The 22,954-nt window shown below is 41.2% G+C and overlaps 2 protein-coding genes across 9 annotated transcripts; both read left to right on the forward strand.

Moving 5' to 3' along the window:
• The first annotated feature begins 4,852 nt into the window (after positions 1 to 4,852).
• Positions 4,853 to 16,079, forward strand: LOC106580802 (cylicin-2). Of its 8 annotated transcripts, none has more exons than XM_045703608.1 (28): positions 4,853 to 5,000; positions 5,813 to 5,997; positions 6,298 to 6,399; positions 6,975 to 7,031; positions 9,436 to 9,523; positions 10,071 to 10,123; positions 10,323 to 10,388; positions 10,486 to 10,590; positions 10,677 to 10,787; positions 10,933 to 10,974; positions 11,368 to 11,434; positions 11,651 to 11,766; positions 12,274 to 12,306; positions 12,386 to 12,434; positions 12,528 to 12,640; positions 12,831 to 12,947; positions 13,059 to 13,160; positions 13,332 to 13,433; positions 13,616 to 13,696; positions 13,808 to 13,870; positions 13,962 to 14,051; positions 14,160 to 14,225; positions 14,332 to 14,379; positions 14,477 to 14,614; positions 14,745 to 14,813; positions 14,908 to 14,961; positions 15,160 to 15,225; positions 15,448 to 16,079. In XM_045703608.1, the coding sequence occupies exons 1-28, from the start codon at positions 4,979 to 4,981 to the stop codon at positions 15,838 to 15,840; spliced, it is 2,598 nt and encodes an 865-aa protein (XP_045559564.1). In that variant the 5' UTR covers positions 4,853 to 4,978; the 3' UTR covers positions 15,841 to 16,079. The 8 variants fall into 8 exon arrangements, with proteins under 8 accessions (XP_045559564.1, XP_045559565.1, XP_045559566.1 ...); XM_045703609.1 differs by having other exon boundaries at positions 11,371 to 11,434; XM_045703610.1 differs by having other exon boundaries at positions 10,323 to 10,383; positions 10,484 to 10,590.
• Positions 16,080 to 19,683: 3,604 nt separating this feature from the next.
• LOC106580803 (protein PXR1) lies at positions 19,684 to 22,033 on the forward strand. Its single transcript, XM_014162251.2, has 4 exons — positions 19,684 to 19,983; positions 20,457 to 20,563; positions 20,709 to 20,927; positions 21,648 to 22,033. Exons 1-4 carry the CDS (start codon positions 19,962 to 19,964, stop codon positions 21,672 to 21,674), a joined length of 375 nt encoding a protein of 124 aa, XP_014017726.1. The 5' UTR covers positions 19,684 to 19,961; the 3' UTR covers positions 21,675 to 22,033.
• Positions 22,034 to 22,954: the final 921 nt, after the last annotated feature.

Below are 22,954 nucleotides of genomic sequence, written 5' to 3' on the forward strand. Positions count from 1 at the left end.
CGTTTATTTGTAACGTGCGCCGAATACAACAAGTGTAGACCTTACAGTGAAATGCTTACTTACAGGCTCTAACCAATAGTGCAAAAAAAGGTGTTAGGTGAACAATAGGTAAAACAACAGTAAAAAGACAGGCTATAAAATTTGCGAGTCTACATACAGACACTGGTTAGTCAGGCTGATTGAGGTAGTATGTACATGTAGATATGGTTAAAGTGACTATGCATATATGATGAACAGAGAGCAGCAGTAGCGTATAAAGAGGGGTTGGTGGGTGGTGGATGGCGGGACACAATGCAGATAGCCCGGTTAGCCAATGTGCAGGAGCACTGGTTGGTCAGCCCAATTTAGGTAGTATGTACATGAATGTATAGTTAAAGTGACTATGTGTATATATGATAAACAGAGAGTAGCAGCAGCGTAAAAAGAGGGGTTGGGGGGGGGGCACAAATAGTCCGGGTAGCCATTTGATTACCTGTTCAGGAGTCTTAAGGCTTGGGGGTAAAAATGGTTGAGAAGCCTTTTTGTCTTAGACTTGGCACTCCAGTACCGCTTGCCGTGCGGTAGTAGAGAAAACAGTCTATGGCAGGGGTGGCTGGGGTCTTTGCCAATTTTTAGGGCCTTCTTCTGACTCCGCCTGGTGTAGAGGTCCTGGATGGCAGGCAGCTTAGCCCCAAGTGATGTACTGGGCCGTACGCACTACCCTCTGTAGTGACTTGCGGTCGGAGGCCGAGCAATTGCCGTACCAGGCAGTGATGCAACCAGTCAGGATGCTCTCGATGTTGCAGCTGTAGAACCTTTTGAGAATATCAGGACCCATGCCAAATCTTTTTAGTTTCCTGAGGGGGAATAGGCTTTGTCGTGCCCTCTTCACGACTGTCTTGGTGTGTTTGGACCATGATAGTTTGTTGTTGATGTGGACACCAACAAGCTCTCAGCCTGCTCCACTACAGCCCCGTCGATGAGAATGGGGCGTGCTCGGTCCTCCTTTTCCTGTAGTGCACAATCATCTTGGTTACGTTGAGGGATAGGTTGTTATTCTGGCACCACCCGGCCAGGTCTCTGACCTCCTCCCTATAGGCTGTCTCGTCGTTGTCGGTGATCAGGCCTACCACTGTTTTGTCATTGGCAAACTTAATGATGGTGTTGGAGTTGTGCTTGGCCATGCAGTCGTGGGTGAACAGGGAGTACAGGAGGGGGACTGAGCACGCACCCCTTGGGAGCTCCAGTGTTGAGGATCAGCATGGCACATGTGTTGCTACCTACCCTCACCACCTGGGGGCGGCCCGTCAGGAAGTCCAGGATCCAGTTGCAGAGGGAGGTGTTTAGTCCCAGGATCCTTAGCTTAGTGATGAGCTTTGAGGGTACTATGGTGTTGAATACTGAGCTGTAGTCAATGAATAGCATTCCCACATAAGTGTTCCTTTTTTTTCGAGGTGGGAAAGGGCAGTGTGGAGTGCAATAGAGATTGCATCATCTGTGGATCTGTTTGGGCGGTATGCAAATTCAAGTGGGTCTAGGGTTTCTGGGATAATGGTGTTGATGTGAGCCATGACCAACCTTTCAAAGCACTTCATGGCTACGGACGTGAGTGCTACGGGTCTGTAGTCATTTAGGCAGGTTGCCTTTGTGTTCTTGGGCACAGGGACTATGGTGGTCTGCTTGAAACATGTTGGTATTACAGACTCAATCAGGGACATGTTGAAAATGTCAGTGAAGACACCTGCCAGTTGGTCAGCACATGCCCGGAGCACACGTCCTGGTAATCCGTCTGGCCCCGCAGCCTTGTGTATGTTGACCTGTTTAAAGGTCTTACTCACGTCGGCTACGGAGAGCATGATCACACAGTTGTCCGGAACAGCTGATTCTCTCATGCATGCCTCAGTGTTGCTTGCCTCGAAGCGAGTATTGAAGTGATTTAGCTCGTCTGGTAGGCTTGTGTCACTGGGCAGCTCGCGGCTGTGCTTCCCTTTGTAGTCTAATAGTTTGCAAGTCCTGCCACATAAGATGAACGTTGGAGCCGGTGTAGTATGATTCATTCTTAGCCCTGTATTGACGCTTTGCCTGTTTGATGGTTCGTCGCAGGGCATAGCAGGATTTCTTGTAAGCTTCCGGGTTAGAGTCCCGCACCTTGAAAGCGGCAGCTCTACCCTTTAGTTCAGTGCGAATGTTGCCTGTAATCCATGGCTTCTGGTTGGGGTATGTACGTACAGTCACTGTGGGGACGACGTCCTCGATGCACTTATTGATAAAGCCAGTGACTGATGTGGTGTACTCCTCAATGCCATCAGAAGAATCCTGGAACATGTTCCAGTCTGTGATAGCAAAACAGTCCTGTAGTTTAGCATCTGCTTCATCTGACCACTTTTTTATAGACTGAGTCACTGCTGCTTCCTGCTTTAATTTTTGTTTGTAAGCAGGAATCAGGATGATTGAGTTGTGGTCGGATTTACCAAATGGAGGGCGAGGAAGAGCTTTGTACGCGTCTGTGTGTGTGGAGTACAGGTTATCTAGAATTCTTTCCCCTCTAGTTGCACATTTAACATGTTGATAGAAATTTGGTAGAACTGATTTAAGTTTCCCTGCATTAAAGTCTCCGGCCACTAGGAGCGGCGCCTCTGGGTGAGCCGTTTCCTGTTTGCTTATTTCCTTATACAGCTGACTGAGTGCGGTCTTAGTGCCAGCATCTTTCTGTGGTGGTAAATAAACAGCCACGAAAAGTATAGCTGAAAACTCTCTAGGCAAGTAGTGTGGCCTGCAATTTATCACAATATACTCTACTGCAGGTGAGCAAAATCTAGAGACTTCCTTAGATTTCGTGCACCAGCTGTTCTTTACAAATATGCACAGACCGCCCCCTCGTCTTACCGGAGTGTGCTGTTCTATCTTGCCGGTGCAGCTTTATATCCCGCTAGCTGAATATCCATGTCGTCATTCAGCCACGATTCCGTGAAACATAGGATATTACAGTTTTTGATGTCCCGTTGGTAGGATATTCGTGATCGCACCTCGTCTAATTTATTGTCCAATGATTGCACGTTGGCGAGTAGTATTGACGATAATGGCAGCTTTCCCACTCGCCTTCTCCGGGTCCTGACCAGGCATCCGGCTCTTTGTCCTCTGTACCTGCGTCACTTCCTCTTGCAAATAATAGGGATGTCGGCCCTTTGGGGTGTTTGGAGAATGTCTTGTGCATCATCCTTGTTGTAGAAAAAATCTTTGTCTAATCCGAGGTGAGTGATCGCTGTCCTGATATCCAGAAGCTTTTTTTTTGGCGTAAAATACGGTGGCAGAAACATTATATACAAAATAAGTTACAAATAACGTGAAAAAACACATAATAGCACAATTGGTTGGGCGCCTGTAAAGCTGCTGCCATTTCTTCCGGTGCCATTTTCTAACACAATCACGGCGCAACTAGAGAACATTACCAACCCCTACGCTCCGTATTTTCCGCTGGCTGCCCCACCACGACAGAAAGCACTGAGCTAGGCCGAATCACCTGCATTTTGGAGCTGCCTTACTCAAGAAAGCAAAAAATAGTTTTTTTGTGTTTAAATGCGGCTTTATTAACTCAAATACATCTATTTTTTTTTTTTACATTGTTTGCAATTTGATATGTGACAATTATTAATGCCAAAATAACAGGCAACAGCAAAAAAATTCTAAAAGCTTTTAGCTAAAACGGTGGTGTCTGCCCCACCTGCCCTGAATGACAGGTCGCCACTGGTGACGTGTTGTCTTATGTAAACAAGTCCGAGGCTCGTAATGCGGGCAGGTCCGTCTCACTGTCTGTAGGTACTGCTACTACATTTAGATAGAGTGCAATCAGCGCAGCTGTTTCTCTGTGCATGACAATTCTCTCTAGGCGTTACCATCCCGTGTTAGTGGGCAAGTGGGTATGATTGAAATCAAAACCCAACCCTCAAATATCCAATGGATCTAGGAACGTAACAGCTTCCCTACATCACAGTTTTGGAAGATACTAACTTTATGACCAAAATTATGCTTTTACACTTTGTAATCACTTTTTTACATTAGCTAAAATCAATGTTTCTGACTAATATCATTTTCAACCAGAGAAGTATTTTTTTGCCTTCAGCTGCAGCTGCCTTCAGCTGTTCATTGGGTATTAGTCATTTAAAAACCATGTAGCCTACTAGCCAAGTGTTGTGAAGGGTAGACTACACAAATAGAATAATATGTTTTGACATTTAAATAAAGAAGGGATGGTGACTTTCTGAACTGTTAGAGTTAAACCAATGGTTTAAAGTAATATAGAAACATATTGGTATTTGAGTTGTGATTGGATTATATTGACCAAAATGTCAGGTGTTGGAATTTCCCTGTAACATCCACCAGAAACAACAATTTCACAGCTACAATAGGCTATTTCTTTAAATAAATGCCCCCAGACCCCCCATTGACCCCAACCCCAAGTTCCACCCTTGGTTGGCCAGCATAACCCTTTCAATTCTAACCAAACAATGTCCATAATTTGCCCTGTGGCTGTAGTTGAGAGATCAATTCGAGCACTCCAAGATCTCAAAATGTATTCATTGCAACACTGTGTCATAATGCACCCTTACTTTGCGCAAGGCGCACTGACCATACTGCCATGTGTGATGTTAAGAAAATTATTTGTTTATAGGAAATACACTTTTCATTTTTTGACCTCCATGTACTGTGAGAAGAGATAATATGTTTGGGCAAACTTAGAAAAACATATCATATAGATCAGATACAAGCAATATAGTGTATTTTTTAAGATATTAGGCTAATATTCTACATGAAATGTGAAAGGTCAGCCCATTACTGTGAAACCGGATTTACCTGTTCTGCACTGGCCTACACATTCACACAACACAATGAGCACACCTTGGCCAATGGCCATACTAAAGGACTTCCTATCAGTGGAACTCAGTCAGATCATCAATTCACAGCTAACGGCAAGGTGTAACTGGAGCGGCTGTTGCGTTGAATGGAGTTCAACCGACCCAAAGGTATGGTGATCTACACACTTTTAGTGACTTTTGCACGCCTTTGGTGACTTTAGCGCACATGCCTTTATAGATTACCGACATACTGTATGTTTAAAGCTTGATGTGGTCTAAAAATGTAATGGGTCTCGTTCTTTTAGTATGTTCCCCGGTAAAAGTAACAATCATTTCTCATTATCACCAACTGTATATTCCACCCCGTTCTACTTTAAGCGTAATTGGAATATGTAGATATATGACATTTGAAGCGGTGAGCTGTAGTTTAAAGCTGTACAATTATTTGTATTTTTTGCAGTCATGCAGGGGCGTGGTACAAATACATCTGAAGTAAAAATCATGCAATTCTGTAATCATGCAATTCTGCACTGTTATTGTCAGTCAACATGCAAAATTAATGTATCTGTTAGTTATTCTACTGAGAACAGACAATATATAGATGTAGTCATTTTGGTTTGTGCATTATGGCTACAAATGTACTCTGAGGTGAATGCATCATTACATGGGATGGAGTACAGTGTGAGAAATAAGGAAGTGCATCAGATAATGTTTTATCCATAATATTAAAATACTTTTATGCCATTCATCCATGATCAGTACCTATGCATTTTTGATACTCTGGTTATTGTTTTTTGTATTGTATTTAATATTGTTTGCACTGCAAAAGCCTCCGTGTGTAGGTGATTTGTACAATAGGATAGGTGATTTGTATAAGTCTAAGACGACTGAAAATATAGTACAGCCCATGCAATACAACAAACATATTGATTTGTGAATGGAAAATATAACTGCGTAGTAATCTATGCTGGTTTGTGTAGCTCCAGGGGGAGGGCCTGGAGATGGAGAGGGAGGACAAGTTGTCCTGAGCACGCTGGATGAACTCAAGCCTTGGAGGAGTGAACAGAAGCTTGAAGAGCATGGAGGGCAAGGAGGGCTGTCTTCAACCGACACCACTAACGCAGCCAAGACAGACCCCAAAGCTCCTGCAGCAGGACCTGGAAAGGTATGTAACGGAGGGTCAGGTTCAGTGGAAGGACTGCAGAGACAATGAAAGTAGGCCAAAAATGTTGTGATCGGGGAGAGAATGTAGTGCACGTTTATATTGAGGGTATAGTCAAAGACTTCACAAGAAAAGTAACAATAGGTCAAATGGAAACCAGCTAATAACCTGAAACCTAACCCTGTACTGAAATAAATACCTGTGCATGTGTGCACTATGAAAACAATAATACATTTACCATCTAATTTTACTCTGTCATATCCATCTGTCAGTTGTAACAATTACAGTCTCTCTCTCCTTCAGGTTGACTTGCACTCATTCCACAGCTCCCCATCTTCAGACAGCGAGGAGGAGGACAAATGCAAGAAGGAAAAGAAAAAGAAGCTGAAGAAGAGGAAGAAGAAGGTGAGTCGCCAAACGCTTCCAGTTTGAACATCCCCTACTTGGAATGTACTGCTTACTGGAGGCTCGCAAATGTGGTAAAAGAGACCCGGACATAAATGCAGTGTCATGTCAGTGTGCAGTTTCAGAACTGTGCGCTCTACACTAGTCGTTTAAGGTGTAGTCACTCCACAGCTGAGGGCTGATCTCCAAAACATAGGTGCATTTTGCAATGGTGCGGTTCTCAAATGGGTCAGCAGGACTTACTACAGTCAGGAATACCGATACGAAAAGTGACAGTAAGGAGAGGGGAGTGGCATTAACTTATTGCAGAGTACTGTAGATCACAAGCATTAAAAACCCCTGTTACGTATTCCTGTGCCTGTCTCCAATTATTTATACAACGTAACAGTTATCTAGGAATATTGGTCTTTAATAGTGGGGCATTCTGTAAGACCCTTTTAAAATGCAATAGAGAAGCACATTCATTACATTCACTCATGAAACGTAAAGTATGAAATAACCAAAAAAGTGAGGTATCTACTGACATGTACTTTACTGGTGTCAATTATGCAATAATCTTTTCTTCTTGTACACAGGATTCCAGTTCATCCTCTTCTTCCTCCTCCTCTGACAGCAGCTCTTCAGACAGTGAAGTAAGCTGCGCAAATCTCTTAACATGCGACCTAATGTTCATCATCGTTATACCAGATCTGAGCTTGATTGAGCGTGTCTTGTGCATTGGAACCAATAGTAGAACAGTCACTAAAGAGTGAACCCTGCCCATCTGGCACTCCAGGCTAACGCTGCCTGTTTAGAATGAGTCAATGAACAAACAGAGAGAGAGAGAGGACATTTTGGTTGGATTGGGCCATGTGTTTAGTTTTAGACAAATATCTTGTTCATGCGAAGCCAAAAGGAGACTTGAATCCCCCAATGAAACAATTAAAGTGAAAGGAAGCCTAATTGGTTTATAGAGCGTGTCTTGGCAACGCTGGTATCTACCCTGAAACCAATCCATTGTTGCTTTAATCCTGGGAATACTCTTGCCAAGCGTATCCAAATTAGGTCCCTTGCCATAACACACAGCTTTATAAAGTGGATGTAGTATTGTCTTACTATGTCACATTGGGCTGGGCAGTTTTTATTTGATAAAAAGTGACTAATGTAATTGCTGATGTGAGCTTTATTTAGTCTTACTCTTCTCACTTTTAGATGTGCAACCATTTAGATTTGTCTTTCACTCAGAAAAAAATATGTCATCACATTTTTGGGGAAATTAGGCGCGGTTTATTTGAATTTATAATCAGTTTGAGGTAATGTTTGTTAAGATTTGCTTTGATTATCGATAGCAGGTACTTTGATTCCACAATAGAAACTCAACCGCCAGCGTTGTATGCTGGTCTGGAACAACGGCACTATGTTATGTCAGCGTTAGTAAGCAGAAGGCTCAGGTTTGCATGCTTGAGATATGTGAGGTTGAAAGACTTGCTGAAAGTCTAAACGCCACAATGAAACCAGTATGGTAGGCGTGCTGTGACCTTCGGGACCCAGATCTAAGATAGGCATAGGAAACACACCCAGTTGTAACCTGTTGAGCTGGTGCCCGCAAGATCAGGAAGTAAAGAGGTGATAGGGATTTGCTTTCTACCTGGAATATGCACCGATACGATCCGTGAAAACACTCTGCAATAGCAGCAAACAAACAAATATGCCTAAGGTGGATGTACATACAGTACCACTCAAAAGTTTGGACACACCTACTCATTCAAGGGTTTTTCTTTATTTGTACTATTTTCTACATTGTAGAATAATAGTGAAGACATCAAAACTATGAAATAACACATATGGAATCATGTAGTAACCAAAAAAGTGTTAAACAAATCAACACATATTTTATAATTGAGATTCTTCAAAGTAGTCACCCTTTGCCTTGATGACAGCTTTGCACACTTTTGGCATTCACTCAACTAGCTTCATGAAGTAGTCATCTGGAATGCATTTAAATTAACAGATGTGCCTTGTTAAAAGTTAATTTGTGGAATAATAGTGGCTACTTTGAAAAATCTCAAATTTAAAATATATTTTGATTTGTTGAACACTTTTTTGGTTACTACATGATTCCATTTGTGTTATTTCATAGTTTTGATGTCTTTGCTATTATTCTACAATGTAGAAAATAGTAAAACAAATTAAGAAAAACCCTTGAATGAGTCTGTGTGTCCTAACTTTTGACTGGTACTGTATATGTGAATGGTGTGTGGGTGTATGTGCGTGTGTGTGTGTGTGTGTGTGTGTGTGTGTGTGTGTGTGTATAAGTCATTTTATTAGTCATGAATAATAAAACAAGGATGGATACACCTCACAGGTGGAATAGAATGACTTATACACACGCACAGAACCAATCCTTGTAGATGCTGAGTCATCGTGCTCGTTTATTTCTGTTGAATGAACCTTTTGTCATAGATTAAATCTATGTTTACTACCCATGTGTCTAAAAGTATCGGCACAAGGTGAGACCCAGATGCAGACACAGGAAGCAGATGGTTGGAGTCTTACAATGTTTATGAATCCAAAGGCGTAGGCAAGAGAATGGTCGTAGACAGGCAAAAAGGTCAGAACCAGATCAGAGTCCAGGAGGTACAGAATGGCAGACAGGCTCGTGGTCAAGGCAGGCAGAATGGTCAGGCAGGCGGGTACAAAGTCCAGAAACAGGCAAGGGTCTAAACCAGGAGGACTAGAAAAAGGAGAATGCAAAAAGCAGGAGAACAGGAAAAACGCTGGAAACATACAAGACGAACTGGCACAGAGAGACAGGAAACACAGGGATAAATACACTGGGGAAAATCAGCAACACCTGGAGGGGGTGGAGACAATCACAAGGACAGGTGAAACAGATCAGAGCGTGACAAAAAGTACAGAGATCTAAAATTTAGATGTACCCATTATTCCTACTGTACTTTCGTCCTACCTGTCAGTGTATGTTTTGTTCTGCTATGTTAACATTAGATGAATAAGTCAAACTCGCAGTGAGACTAACTTCTGTCTGTCCTTCTGTAGGATGAGAAGAAGAAGAAGAAGAAGAAGGCAAAGAAAGAAGGTGCTGGGGATATCATAGTACATGACGCAGCCTTCATATCTGAGCCTGGTGAGTGACAGCTTGTGTGCTCGGGCGTGTGTACTGAAGGCTACGAACTGTTCTAAATGACCTACTGTGTTTAAACACAAATGACCCCACCTTGTAACCAAATATTACACCTACTGTACCTGCCTACTGCTCAAGTGGCACATTCACCTCAATTCACATTATATGTATAGATACCATGTTAATGGCACCATTTTTTAAAATAATAAAACAATAATGGGAGGAATATGGGTGTATGAAGCGAGGGTGTGTGGGGGGGGGGAATAGGTGTGTAATCACAGTCCAAAGAGCATGTATTGAGTCAAACATTTGATTGTAATTTTGTTGACTTTGCACCACATCACAGATGTTATCCCTAGAGGGGGTGGCCTTATTTGTTTTAAGATCAGGTTGCAAGAATGAAAGCGAGGGCGTTTTATCTGACCACGTGCACTGTTTATGTTCAATCAATCATCTTTATACAGAAACACCACAAAAACACACAGAACAATGATAATCTTATAAATATGATATTATTGTTCACTAAAACATATTGACTGTTTTTTTGCAGGGCTTGAAGGCTTCACTGATCTAAACAACGAGGAAACAAAGAAGAAAAAGGATGTGAGTGGGTTTTCATAAAATGTATTATGTCATTTCGTATCATCACCATGGCCAATTTCCTTTTCCAGAAGTTACAAGCCAGAGTGTGCACAGTAAGAAGAAGCAACATTTAATACTCTACATCGCAGAGGAAGTCAGCGTTTACTTCAATCTTACCATGGCAGGATTTAGAACATGCATTTTTGTCCCTTCCGCTTAGAATTCAGGCTCAGACAGTGAAGAGGACAAGAAGAAGAAGAAGAAGAAGAAGAAGAAGAAGAAGAAGGTATGTACTGTAGCTCTCCTGTATACATACAGGTGGTAACGTGTGAAATGTCTCATGAAAGAGCTCCTTTTCCATGTTCCTGTTTTCTGTCTCTCAGGATTCCAGCTCTTCTTCTTCATCTTCCAGCTCATCATCCTCTTCATCATCCTCCTCAGACAGTGAGGAGGAGAAGAAGAAAAAGAAGAAAAAGAAGAAGAAAAAGGTTTGATTCAACATGAAATCAGATAAACATGTGGTGCCCATTTTGTCGACACAGCACACTAACGATTTGTTTGAATTACTTTTCAGGATTCCAGCTCCTCATCTTCATCCTCTGATAGCTCTTCATCCTCCTCATCCTCAGACAGCGACAAGGACAAGAAGAAGAAGAAGAAGAAGAAGAAGAAGAAGAAGAAAAAGGTAAGAACATTTCTCATTACACCAACGTAGCTAAACTATGTCAAAGTGTTATAAACAGGACAACAATCCTCTACCAAATCAGCAAATCTGACTGAAACCTTACAATATGACCTAACGTCCTGATTCATGGACATTTCTCTTCTAGGATTCTAGATGTTCTTCTGACAGCGAGGCAGACAAAAAAAAGGTAGTATACAGTACCAGATTAGGAGTTCTAGCATGTTGGTAGCATGTCAAAAACATTGAAAGATGTTTTCAAACTGAGTCTAAAGCAATTTCTGCTTTGCAATCACTGTAGTGTACAACTTCATTCATTTTTTTTTCAATAATAAAACTGCCTTATTTTGCCATGTTATTCCCCCTACATACTTAAGATTTCAATTGCTATCCACACCTCATTTGTTTGCAGACTACACAGAAGTTAGTGCAGGCCAGATTATTACCAAACCAGACACACCAGCAAGAACAGTTATTTTCCTCAATGCATTAGCCTACCTTGGCCTACCTGCATGCGCTTGCCCAGAAAACCCTGCAAGTTCATACTGTAGTTACATATGTTCTGTTCTATTGTGTTTGGGAGCAGGGAGAAGAGGCAGACGGACAGGGCAAGGATGAGTACAGCTGTGCTGCTGGCGTTTCAGCAGCTGGTATGTCATTTCTTCTTTTAAAATGTCACAACATGTGTTTTCACAACATGTTCTGCATGCAAAGCTATTCTCATTCAGGATGCTTTCTTTGGAAACATGGCCATTGTAAACACAGCATCACATCACATCAGATCTTCATATTCATTTATATAAGGTCATTAAACATGTCCACAGTGGACAACAGGAAATGATCACCCAAAATATGCATCTCTGCAGGTAAGGAGGGTGCTGGGCTGGAGGGTACCCTGGGACAGAAATCGGGCAAAGAAAAACATGAGAAGAAGAAAGACAAGAAAGACAAGAAGACGAAGAAAGAAAAGAGAACGGACAAGGTGAGGTCATCGAGGTGTATGACAACATGACTTTTCGAGAGTTTTAATCTGGAAACATATCGTGTACTGAAGCAGAAGTGGTCATAATAAGCATGATTAGCTTATTTTACATGCATTTCTTAATCTATATCAACTGTTAAACTCTGAACGGTTGTTTTGGACCCGGTACCGCGTCCACTGAGCTTAAGTGGTACCCACTCCGTGGAAAGAGCCGGTGTTCCTAATGTTTCGTACAGTCAGTGTATATTAATTTAGCCTATTTATTTAGCTTTTCCTTGGCTGCTGTTTCTCTGACTCTGCAATAGTCACGTTGTTAATGTATAGAATCCAATGGTTATTACCTTCTAACAGTACTAAGCGTGTGTTTGTAAGACTTATAGTTTTGAATTCAAAATGCATCTAATGAAGGTAGTTTACAAAATGTGTCGCTTAGAAAGTGTCAGCAGAGGGCGTTAGAGATGAACAGGTTGAAGTTACAAAGGAATTCAACCTCTCACGCTTTCTCAGGGCTCTGCGTCTGAGAGTGATGGCGATGACAAGGTAAAAACACAAACATATCTACAAACGGACACTCCACTGAATGACTTTCTCTGTCGTAATACCCTCTCCCCAATTACAGTGCAAGAATGACAAAGCAAAGGAGGGTGGTGCATCAGCTGAATGGATTTGTAAGTAAATCAAAAAAGAATTGTCTCAGAAGAGATATGGAGATTATGAAGGGGAAATCTTGAGGATGATAGTCTTCTTTCCCGTGACCAAAGGTGGCAGAGATTTTCCTGAAGGAATGGAAGCTGGAAATCTGAGTGACGACGAGAGAGAAGGAGAAGGAGGCAAGAAGAAAGAGAAGAAGAAGAAGTTGAAGAAAAAGAAGAAGGTACTCATCTCAGTTCCCATTGGCTCCCTGTGCTACAGTACAGACAACCTTTCCCACAAGTATTTAGTTGAGCTGTGTTATTCTGCCATCGGACTTGAGCTCCTCTCCAAAAGTGTAATGTGTTGAGCTCATGTGATGAATTATGTAATACAGCTACAATACCCTAATGAGTGTTTTTTTTCAATTGAAGGACTCTGGCTGTTCATCCTCTTCTTCATCATCTACATCCTCAGAAAGCTCTTCCTCTTCAGACAGCGAGGATGACAAAAAGAAGAAGAAAAAGAAGATGAAGAAGAAGAAAGCTGAGGTTGGTAGTTCCAAACTATCAGCCACATTGTATTCTATGGTATTGTTGGATGGTGCAATGCTCCACACTATCCCCATATGACTGACATATTGGACACCGTTTTTGCCACAGGATTCCAGTTCTTCATCTTCCTCCTCCTCGTCTTCATCCTCCTCTTCCTCCTCATCCTCTTCTGATAGCGAGGAGGAAAATAAAAAGAGGAAGAAAAAGAAGGTGAGAAAGCGATGTGTTGTATGATTGAACACAAAAGAAGCATATTGTTTTTGTTGACTCACTGTAGTGTGTAAAACCATACTAAAAGTATGGCCATCTATAGCCCAATGACAGACCCTAGAAAGTTGTTAAGTACTTCATAGTGACCTTTTTTGGGTTGTTGTCCCTCAGGATTCTAGTTCTTCATCCTCTGACAGCTCCTCCTCCTCTGACAGCGATGATGACAAAAAGAAAAAGAAGAAGAAGATGAAGAAGATGAAGAAGAAGAAAAAGGTAAGTGTAGCAATTTAGCAATGTATGTCCATATTGCTCTAGTTACTCCATTGGCTATTGCATCCCTTTGGCTCTATCTCCTCAGCATGGAAGCATGGAAGCAAAGGCAGACATGTTACAAAGCGTCTTCTTCTTTGGAAAATACAGGATAGATGTCTGATTAAAGTTTATGTCTGTTTCAGGATTCCAGCTCTGATGATTCAGATAGCGAGAAAGACAAGAAGAAGAAGAAGAAGAAGAAGAAGAAGAAGACAAAGAAAAAGGTGAGTGCCGATGCATACAGATGTTATTTTGAGAAACCCAGTGTGCAGGGATATGGTTAGAAGCCCACTGGTAAGTGAATGAATTCCACTCTCTTCATTTTTCTTTGACAGGATTCCTGCTCATCAGACAGCGAAGACGATAAGAAGAAAAAGAAGAAGAAGAAGGATAAGAAGGTACGTTGTTCTACTGTTTGTCTTGGGGGAGGGTCTTTTCAATTTTGAAAGATATTGGAGATATCAAATTAAACTTTTATTGTGTGTCCAGGACGATTCTGACAGCGAGGAAGACAAGAAAAAGAAGAAGGACAAGAAGAAGAAAAAGAAGGACAAGAAGAAAAAGAAGAAGAAGGATAAGGTGTTTTTTCAATTGTCCTGTATTGGGGAGGGTCCATGTTTTAAAGAACTGTTCATTTGAGATATCTAATCATATCTAAATGACCAGCATATTTCTATTTGTGTCCAGGACTCTGACAGCGAGGAAGACAAGAAAAAGAAAAAGAAGGGCAAGAAGAAAAGGAAGGATACGAAGGTAGGTTTTTTTATTGGCTGTAAAACAAAATAATAATTGAAATCACTGTTAGTTGGAGATATCTAATGACACCTGAATGAACAGAATATTTCTTTTTTGTGTCCAGGACTCATCTGACAGCGAGGATGATAAGAAAAAGAAGAAGAAAAAGAAGGTATTTTTTTTTAATTGACTGTCTTAGAGAGTGATCCTCAAACAAACGACAGTAACAATCAGAATGTGACTGTGGATCGTTTCTCCTGTGTACCCAGGATTCTGGTTCTGACAGCAAGGAAGAGAAGAAGAAGAAAGACAAGAAGAAGGATAAGAAGAAGAAAGACAAGAAGAAGGATAAGAAGAAGAAAGACAAGAAGAAGGATAAGAAAAAGAAAGACAAGAAGAAGAAAAAGGTATGTTACACAAATGTATTTGGAAGTAATTTATGGGACCCTCTTTGAGTTATGAGCCCAATGCACATAGTGGAGGCTAATAAAATAGGATAGTATTTCATCACCATATACTGTATTTATGTATGTCTAGGATGACTCCTCATCTGGAAGTGATGATGATAAGAAAAAGAAGAAGAAGAAGGAGAAGAAGAAAGAAAAGGTAAGTCTCCATGAAGGTAAATGTTATTTGGAGATGCACAACAGTGAGATGAACACTGGAATCTGATTGACCACGGCATCTGTTTGCCCTGTAGGGTTCCTCTTCTGGAAGTGATGATGATGAGGAGAAAAAGAAGAAAGACAAGAAGGTAAATGTTATTTGGAGATGCATATGATACTGATTGGAACGCTGTCTTTCCTCCGGAAGTGAGAAAGACAAGAAGAAGATACAAATAAGGGAGACAAATTCCTGGTAGACTTTTGTTATGTATACAAACATGTGATACCAAAATAGCTTATTGACTCATTCTCCTTAAATTTACATTGGTATTTTTTGGGGGTCACAGGACTCCTGTTCCGATGTTGAGGGAGAATCTAAGAAAAAAACAAAGAAAGATGACAACAAGAAAGAGGTAGGTACAAGGTAGTGAATATTGGAATTGTATGCAAAGAGAAAGCCAAACCCTCAAGGTTTTCCCTGGAGTAATCCAATCATCTCCTCAATGTCTCAGCTCTAAAGCAGGTATGTAGGACAGTTTTGAAGTAAAAACCACTCATAGGTACGTGTCTGCGAGAATAGTTTCATTTAAACATATCAGTTCCATTCTAATAATATCCCATTTATTCCCTTTTAGGATGGACCTGAGAATGAAAAGTGTGGAGAGCTGAAAAAGGAGGGGAAATATGTAGGTGGCTTGGTGATGGGAGGAGGGTGCATGGATAGTAAACCATCTGACGAGGGATCAGCTATTCGCCCGAAACCCACCCTGAAGTTGGAGCCTTGGGGGCCGTCGGCAGACGCCAGACCCAACACTCGCTATGAGTCACTTTATAGCCCCTCGCACTCTCTCAGTCCCAGGGAGAGCAGCCCCTCCCGCCCGCCACTCAGTCCCTTGGAGGCCCTGATGCGGAACCCAACCTGGACCAGCGACCGTGACCCAATGACTGGGAGAGGACCAGCCAGCAGCAGAACCACACTGCTCAAATCCAGTGATCTACTCAGGGGTCCTAAGCCTTATCAGCCTTAATTAACATGGAGATTGGAAAAGATAGGCCAAGATGATTCATGCTCATTACAATCAGGCTGAAACATGATCAAAAGGAATTCTGTCAGAAATAAATAAATAAAGGTACATTTTTGTGAATCTCTTTTCCAACTGAAGCTGGTCAACTTTTGCAATTAATACACTTTTGTCTCTTTGGAAACCTCACACGTGAGTGACATGCAATTTGTTTATCTAAAGTAAAGTGAGAAGTTTGAAAATAATTGACGCGAATGTGTCTGTGTGTCTGTGTGTACACATTCAGGAATTTCCAGCAGTGTTCATGCAGGCTTAGCTGATCAGGTGCACTATACTATGAATGTAGTTTGAGGAGTTAGTGAGGTAACTTTGGTCAAATCTGAGTTCAATTTGGGATAACCGGTACCATGAAAGTGGCTCACCTTTAAGCCAATTTGGTAAATCTGCTTCAGGGCGCAGGCTAACTCAGGGCTAACTACAATTATCTTGAATGAAGTGTCTGAGGTGTGAGTTGAGGACCAATGAAATCAGATTCTCTCCCTCTCACAAATATTATATAATATCATCATCCACTTCATTTGAGGAAGAAAACTGCTTAAATATTAATCAAATGTGGTTTTGTGTGTTAAAAAGTTACACATTTAGTAATGACAAATGCATTTGATACTTCACGTACAGTAAAACTTTTGTATGACAATACAATTATTTTCTTTTTTAAGAGTGGGAAAAAAGGTGCTGTGCATTAACATGCACACCAAAAGCGACATTAACGATAAGTAATAAAATAAAGACACTTCAACAAGCCTATTTCACAACATAACCTGCTGAATTTGCAAGATCACTTTTCTTTCATTTTGATTTCGACGCAAATGAAAATGTGGCACATGGATTGATGTTTCAGTATTGTCTCAATTAAGAGTTCGGTGTTCGACTAGCCACATGTGACATTAAAACAGTGTTGCCAACTCCTCAGAAAGGAAAGTAGCTATTGGCTGTCCTAAAAGTCGCTGGAAGTCGCTAAATGACTATCACCTAATTTGCATAATTTGCCATGTGCATGTAATTGTGATGGAGCTGTAGGGGAGAGGAATAACATCATGGGAGAGACAAAAAGTGAGTAAAAAACACCCTAAATATGTTTAGAACTACAAATTAGCAAGCTGCAGAGTGGCACACACAGCAAATAAGAACCAGATATTTGAGGCCATACTCCTCCTTCAGCACTTTATGGACCCCATTGTTAATCCCCGTCATAACAGAGGCATTGTCAGTCCCTATCCCCAGGAGTTTCTCTTTTTTAAGACAACACTTCTCGAGGAAAGCCACAACAGCACGGGCTATAGATTTGGCATCTCCTCCCTCCAACTCAACAAGCCCCAGAAATGTTGATACAATTGTCTGCTTGGTGTCACTAAAGTACCTTATCACAACCCCCAGGTACTTAGAAACACTTACATCCGTGGACTCATCGAGGAGGAGGCTGAAACGCTGGTCACCCACATCTGCGACCAACTTTTTCAGAAAGTATGGTGCTAGATCACTATTAATCATTTCTGCGCACTTTGTCCTGTGCATTTTGAAGTGGGTAGCAGCAGTGGAGTCTGAGAAAGCAGCTCTACATGCTTCTCCAATGTGATCACATGCCAGCATGGAACAGTGTTCAGCGATAGCTAATGCCATGGTGGCCTCAGCCTTTTTTGCATAGTCAATTTTTTTAACCATAAATGGCAGCTTGTTCGATGCATGTGACAAAATGTGATTTGATTGGAGACTGCTTGTGTCAATTAAATAACATTTCCTATGATTTTCTACCTGCAGCAAAAGTAGTGGATAATGCCGAAAATACCAGTTAAAGAAAAAAACAACTGATGTTCATTTTATTTTATAATAAGAGCTACACCAACATAAATGTTTAATTCATAGGCCGACCTGTCCGGTAAATTGGCACAGCAATGTGGCTTTTAGTATTAGCTGACCAATCTGGACATCTGTAGTGCGGGGAAAAAAGGTAGTTGTATAATTAAGAACAGTACCTTGCAGAATTCAATAGTTGGAATTGTAATAGTTGTTGTCCTGTCCCTTTCTCTGTGATTGTCATTCTAATAGGATCCAGAAAGAACAAAACCCTGTCCTCAAACATTTACATTAAAAGTTGCAAAGTTAAAGGCAAAGACACAAAACATCCACATCAAATGAAATACTTTTCTTGATCAAATAACATGGATAACAACTTTTAGTGCAGTATTAATTGACTATCCTTACAAACCACTTCATTTCAATCAATCAATCAAATGTATTTATAAAGCCCTTTTTACATCAGTCAATGTCACAAAGTGCTATACAGAAACCCAGCCTAAAACCACAAACAGCAAGCAATGCAAATGTAGAAGCACGGTGGCTAGGAAAAACTCCCTAGAAAGGCAAGAACCTAGGAAGAAATCTAGAGAGGAACCAGGCTATGAGGGGTGGCCAGTCCTCTTCTGGCTGTGCCGGGTGGAGATTATAACAGTACATGGCCAAGATGTTCAAACGTTCATAGATGACCAGCAGGGTCAAATAATAATAATCACAGTGGTTGTAGAGGGTGCAACAGGTCAGCACCTCAGGAGTAAATGTCAGTTGGCTTTTCATAGCCGATCATTCAGAGTTAGAGACATCAGGTGCGGTAGAGAGAGAGAGAGAGAGAGAGAGAGAGAGAGAGAGCGAAAACAGCAGGTCAGGGACAAGGTAGCATGTCTGGTGAACAGGTCAGGGTTCCATAGCCACAGGGAGAACAGTTGAAACTGGAGCAGCAGCATGACCAGGTGGACTGGGGGACAGCAAGGAGTCATCAGGCCAGGTAGTCCTGAGGCATGGTCCTAGGGCTCAGGTCCTCAGAGAGAGAGAGAAAATTAGAGGGAGCATACTTAAATTCACATAGGACACTGGATAAATGTGCATTACTGTATTGTACATAGGCTGGTCATGTAGGTTTGGTCCCTGTAGACTTTCCATCACTATGAAGAAAAACAATTACCAATACAGTAATTGAGTACATTGAGACATCAAGTGGTTTGTGATGTGGCTCAGTTGGTACAGCATGGCGCATGTAACACTAGGGTTGTGGGTTTGATTCCCATGGGGGACCAGTACACTACTGTAAGTTGCTCTGGATAAGAACATCTACTAAAATGTAAAATGAGTAAATAAACCATTTCAGTTTACACACAGAAATAAGTTGTGTTGGCTAAGTATTTCAAGAAACTGGATAACATATCAAGCAAGTATTTTTATATTCCACAAGTATTATCAGATTAACTGTTTTGTACAGATAATTATCAGACTACAAATGCTGGTAAACACTCTAATACAAATACATTTAGTTTAAATGTTTTCACAAAAGTAGTGCATCGGATTTTTACTGGTCCTGTTTTTTTTTCTTCTTCTGCATGTTGCGGCCGAACGCTCCCCTACCTCGGCCCAGTGACGTCACATCATTGGCCGAAAGCCGGAAGGGAAGTGTGCCCTTCTCATATCAAACAGTGATCTGCGCCACTCGAATCTGGTCCATCGTCCACAAACATACAACATCTCTTTTCCATAAAATAAATGTTTGAATTTTTCAAACCAGTTTTCCTTGGGAAGGCAAATAAACACAGAATCCTACTCATTACTACACGTGCTTAACTACGTCACTTTTGTGCGGTCTTTGCGGTCGGCTTGAGCCGGGCGCTGGTTCACCACTTTTCACCCGATGTAAGCCGGGCCAGATAAGCGACCCCTCCCTCCGTGATGGCAGTCTCAGACTAAGTAGCCTATGTAGCAAACGACACAGCAGTGGAATAATTTAACTTGAATCGTCAGGATAAAGGACTAAGACTCCACAAGGTCTGTTCCACACTGCCCCAACCAAGGGCACTTTCAAAACCGTAAAAAACGGGGAAGAAACATTAACATTCTTATTGGACAAAATCAGATAGTCCCACCTCCATTTAAAAACCCTTGTGCCTTCTGAACAACACGAACGTGTTTTGGTCACGTGGTTGCGGGGTGGGGTCAACAGGTAGGTGCGTAGCGTGACATTTTCCGTTTAAAGTGCAAAGTTGTTCCTGCAGGTTGTCACTACCATTGTGTGCTCCCAAGACAACATGGATTTCGATTTGGCTTCAGGTAATTCTTGATTTCATAATTGCATTCAACTCTAAAATATTGTTTTAACTACAGTAACTACAGAGTATCCATTTCTCTATTGATTTGGTGGTTATTAGTCTGATGCAAGATCTTTTCCTATTATTTCAGCTGATTGAATGTGCATTTCACACCTGTCAAACATTGAATTATTCCAAAGACTGCCTTAGTTGAGACAATATATTTATGTTATTAATAGCAGAAGGCAAATGTGCATCAAAAGGACATAATTAGCAATCTAGATTAGCAATCTAACATGGACAGGTGGAGTAGGCCTTTTGTCCTTTCACTTGAAGAAAGCATAGTGGAGAAATTGAGAAAAGGCACTGTCTACTTATTGCTGTTGAGGATGATAACCTGTAATTTAATGAATGGTTCTGGTCAGTTTATTAGGCTGTGATTGTTCATGTAAAGATCACTGTAAGCCTACATGTCATGTATCTTATTTCCCACAGCTGTAGGTAAAGATGATCAGGTGAAAAAGGATGATGCCTCTGGCCAGGAACAGAACGCCCTCTTTGGATGGGGGAAGAAGAAGGACAAAGATGGGGATAAGGACAAGGTAAGAAACATACTGTTACCATTACCTAAACCAGTTGCTTGATATGTGTGCCAATTGTATTTCAGCCATCAATGGCAATCTGTGTGCAACTAATGCTGATACACATACTGTATACAAAGTATCCTGACTGTCTACCAACTTTTAGAGTGCATCCAAGGACAAAGTCAAATCAAAGGACCGCAAGGACAGTGACAAATCGAAGGACCATAAGGAGGACAAAGACAAGTCTAAGGAACATAAGGACAAGAAACATTGTGACAAGAAGGACAAAGGTCATAAGAAGAAGAAAGACAAGAAGCCCAAAGAGCATCAGGACAAAGATGATGGGTCTTCTTCTTCTTCCTCCTCGTCCAGCAGCGATGAGGTAGTGTACATTTAGCCTTGATTTGTTCAGTGTTTTTATTTTTTTATTTTTTATGTTTTATTATTCTTCCAAAGAATGTTCATGTATGACTGCTATAGAATGTGGTCCAACAAGCCGTGTTGACAACCACACCATTAGTTCAAGGGTTCCTTACTATCAACATGGGTAAGGCCATAGAGGCTGTACAGGACATACCAACTGTTGTAGTTTTATCAGGCTAAATGTCCTAGTTATGTACGAGTGGTTGGCGTTGTCATTTACAACACTTGAGACTCAGAACTTTTACTATCAAATGCGGTTCAGTGCACTTTATCAGCTAGTAAAACAATTTTCGAAACAGTTATCTCCTTCGCAGTCTTTATTCCTGCTGCATAGCTATTTGTTGTTGATAGGTACATGGACAAGACAGTAAGACTCATCAGACATTTTATAACCTCGGTCATGTCTTACTTTTTATGCAAACTAGGCTGACGTAAAAGAGAAAATGGACATGACTGCTCTGAGTTACTAGGTGTGTCTGTGAATACAGATCAGATAGGAGCGCAATGAAAATGTGTTACCTGCCCTACAGTCACATATCAGGGCCTGACTGCATATTTCACCCAAAACAAGTGTTATTATTAGTACATGTAATGGTTCCCACTGGCACCTTGATATTGTCATAATCGCTAGGGTTTTATGGCTTATCTTTTATTAAATGTATGTCTTTTGTCATTTTAGGATGAAGGCAAGAATAAGCATCACTGATTCTGGTGCTGTGAGGAAGTGCTACTGCCAGTTAACCCTGATCTCAATGTTTTCTACTGCAGTGTTGATGCATGATATTTACTGTGTACCGTTTCCTTGTTGTTCCTGACTATATTTTGATGTGCCAGACTGTAAAGTAGTGTGTTTTACAACAGAACATTAAACACGACAACCAGGGTATATGGTGAATGTCAAGACTTTTTTTTTTTTTTCAGACATCTTTCCTCCCTAGTGAAAAGTCTAAAGTCCACCAGAAGGGGGAGGTGTTTTTCATTTTAATATTTGTTTAATAGATTGAATACAATTGATTGGCAAACATTATGTTCAAGTTTTTTTGATAAATTGTCCAGTTCAAAAGATTGAATTGCATTCTTTTTGTTTATTTTAGCACAATTTATGGGAAACTCAATATTCTTAGTTTGAAATATAAAGCATAAGGGAGGACAACTACAAATACCTAGGTGTCTGGTTAGACTGTGAACTCTCCTTCCAGACTCACATTAAGCATCTCCAATCCAGAATTAAATCTAGAAATGGCTTCCTTTTTCGCAACAAAGCATCCTTCACTCATGCTGCCAAACATACCCTCGTAAAACTGACTATCCTACCGATCCTTGACTTCGGCGATGTCATTTACAAAATAGCCTCCAACACTCTACTCAGCAAATTGGATGCAGTCTATCACAGTGCCATCCATTTTGTCACCAAAGCCCCATATACTACCCATCACTGCAACCTGTATGCTCTCGTTGGCTGGCCCTCTCTTCATATTCGTCGCCAAAACCACTGGCTCCACGTCATCTATAAGTCTTTGCTAGGTAAAGCCCCGCCTTATCTCAGCTCACTGGTCACCATAGCAGCACCCACCCGTAGCACGCGCTCCACCAGGTATATTTCACTGGTCACCCCCAAAGCCAATTCATCCATTGGATGTCTTTCCTTCCAGTTCTCTGCTGCCAATGACTGGAACGAACTGCAAAAATCACTGAAGCTGGAGACTCATATCTCCCTCACTAGTTTTAAGCACCAGCTGTCAGAGCAGCTCACAGATCACTGCACCTGTACATAGCCCATCTGTAAATAGCCCATCCAACTACCTCATCCCCCATACTGTTATTTATTTTGCACCCCAGTATCTCTATTTGCACACTCATCTTCTGTACATCTATCACTCCAGTGTTTAATTGCTATATTGTAATTATTTCACCACTATGGCCTATTTATTGCCTTATCCCCCTTATCCTACCTCATTTGCACACACTGTATATAGACTTTTTCTA

The sequence above is a fragment of the Salmo salar genome, chromosome ssa20 (genome assembly GCF_905237065.1).
Source record: "Salmo salar chromosome ssa20, Ssal_v3.1, whole genome shotgun sequence".
In the NCBI taxonomy this organism is placed as follows: domain Eukaryota; kingdom Metazoa; phylum Chordata; class Actinopteri; order Salmoniformes; family Salmonidae; genus Salmo; species Salmo salar.

Coding starts and splice junctions, on each gene's coding strand:
- LOC106580802 (XM_045703608.1), top strand. CDS start 4,979: ATGGAGTTCAACCGACCCAAAG. Junction 14,226..14,331: donor AGAAAAGGAAGGATACGAAG/GTAGGTTTTTTT, acceptor TTTTGTGTCCAG/GACTCATCTGACAGCGAGGA. Junction 15,226..15,447: donor AAGATGACAACAAGAAAGAG/GTAGGTACAAGG, acceptor ATTCCCTTTTAG/GATGGACCTGAGAATGAAAA.
- LOC106580803 (XM_014162251.2), top strand. CDS start 19,962: ATGGATTTCGATTTGGCTTCAG. Junction 20,564..20,708: donor AAGATGGGGATAAGGACAAG/GTAAGAAACATA, acceptor ACCAACTTTTAG/AGTGCATCCAAGGACAAAGT. Junction 20,928..21,647: donor CCTCGTCCAGCAGCGATGAG/GTAGTGTACATT, acceptor TTGTCATTTTAG/GATGAAGGCAAGAATAAGCA.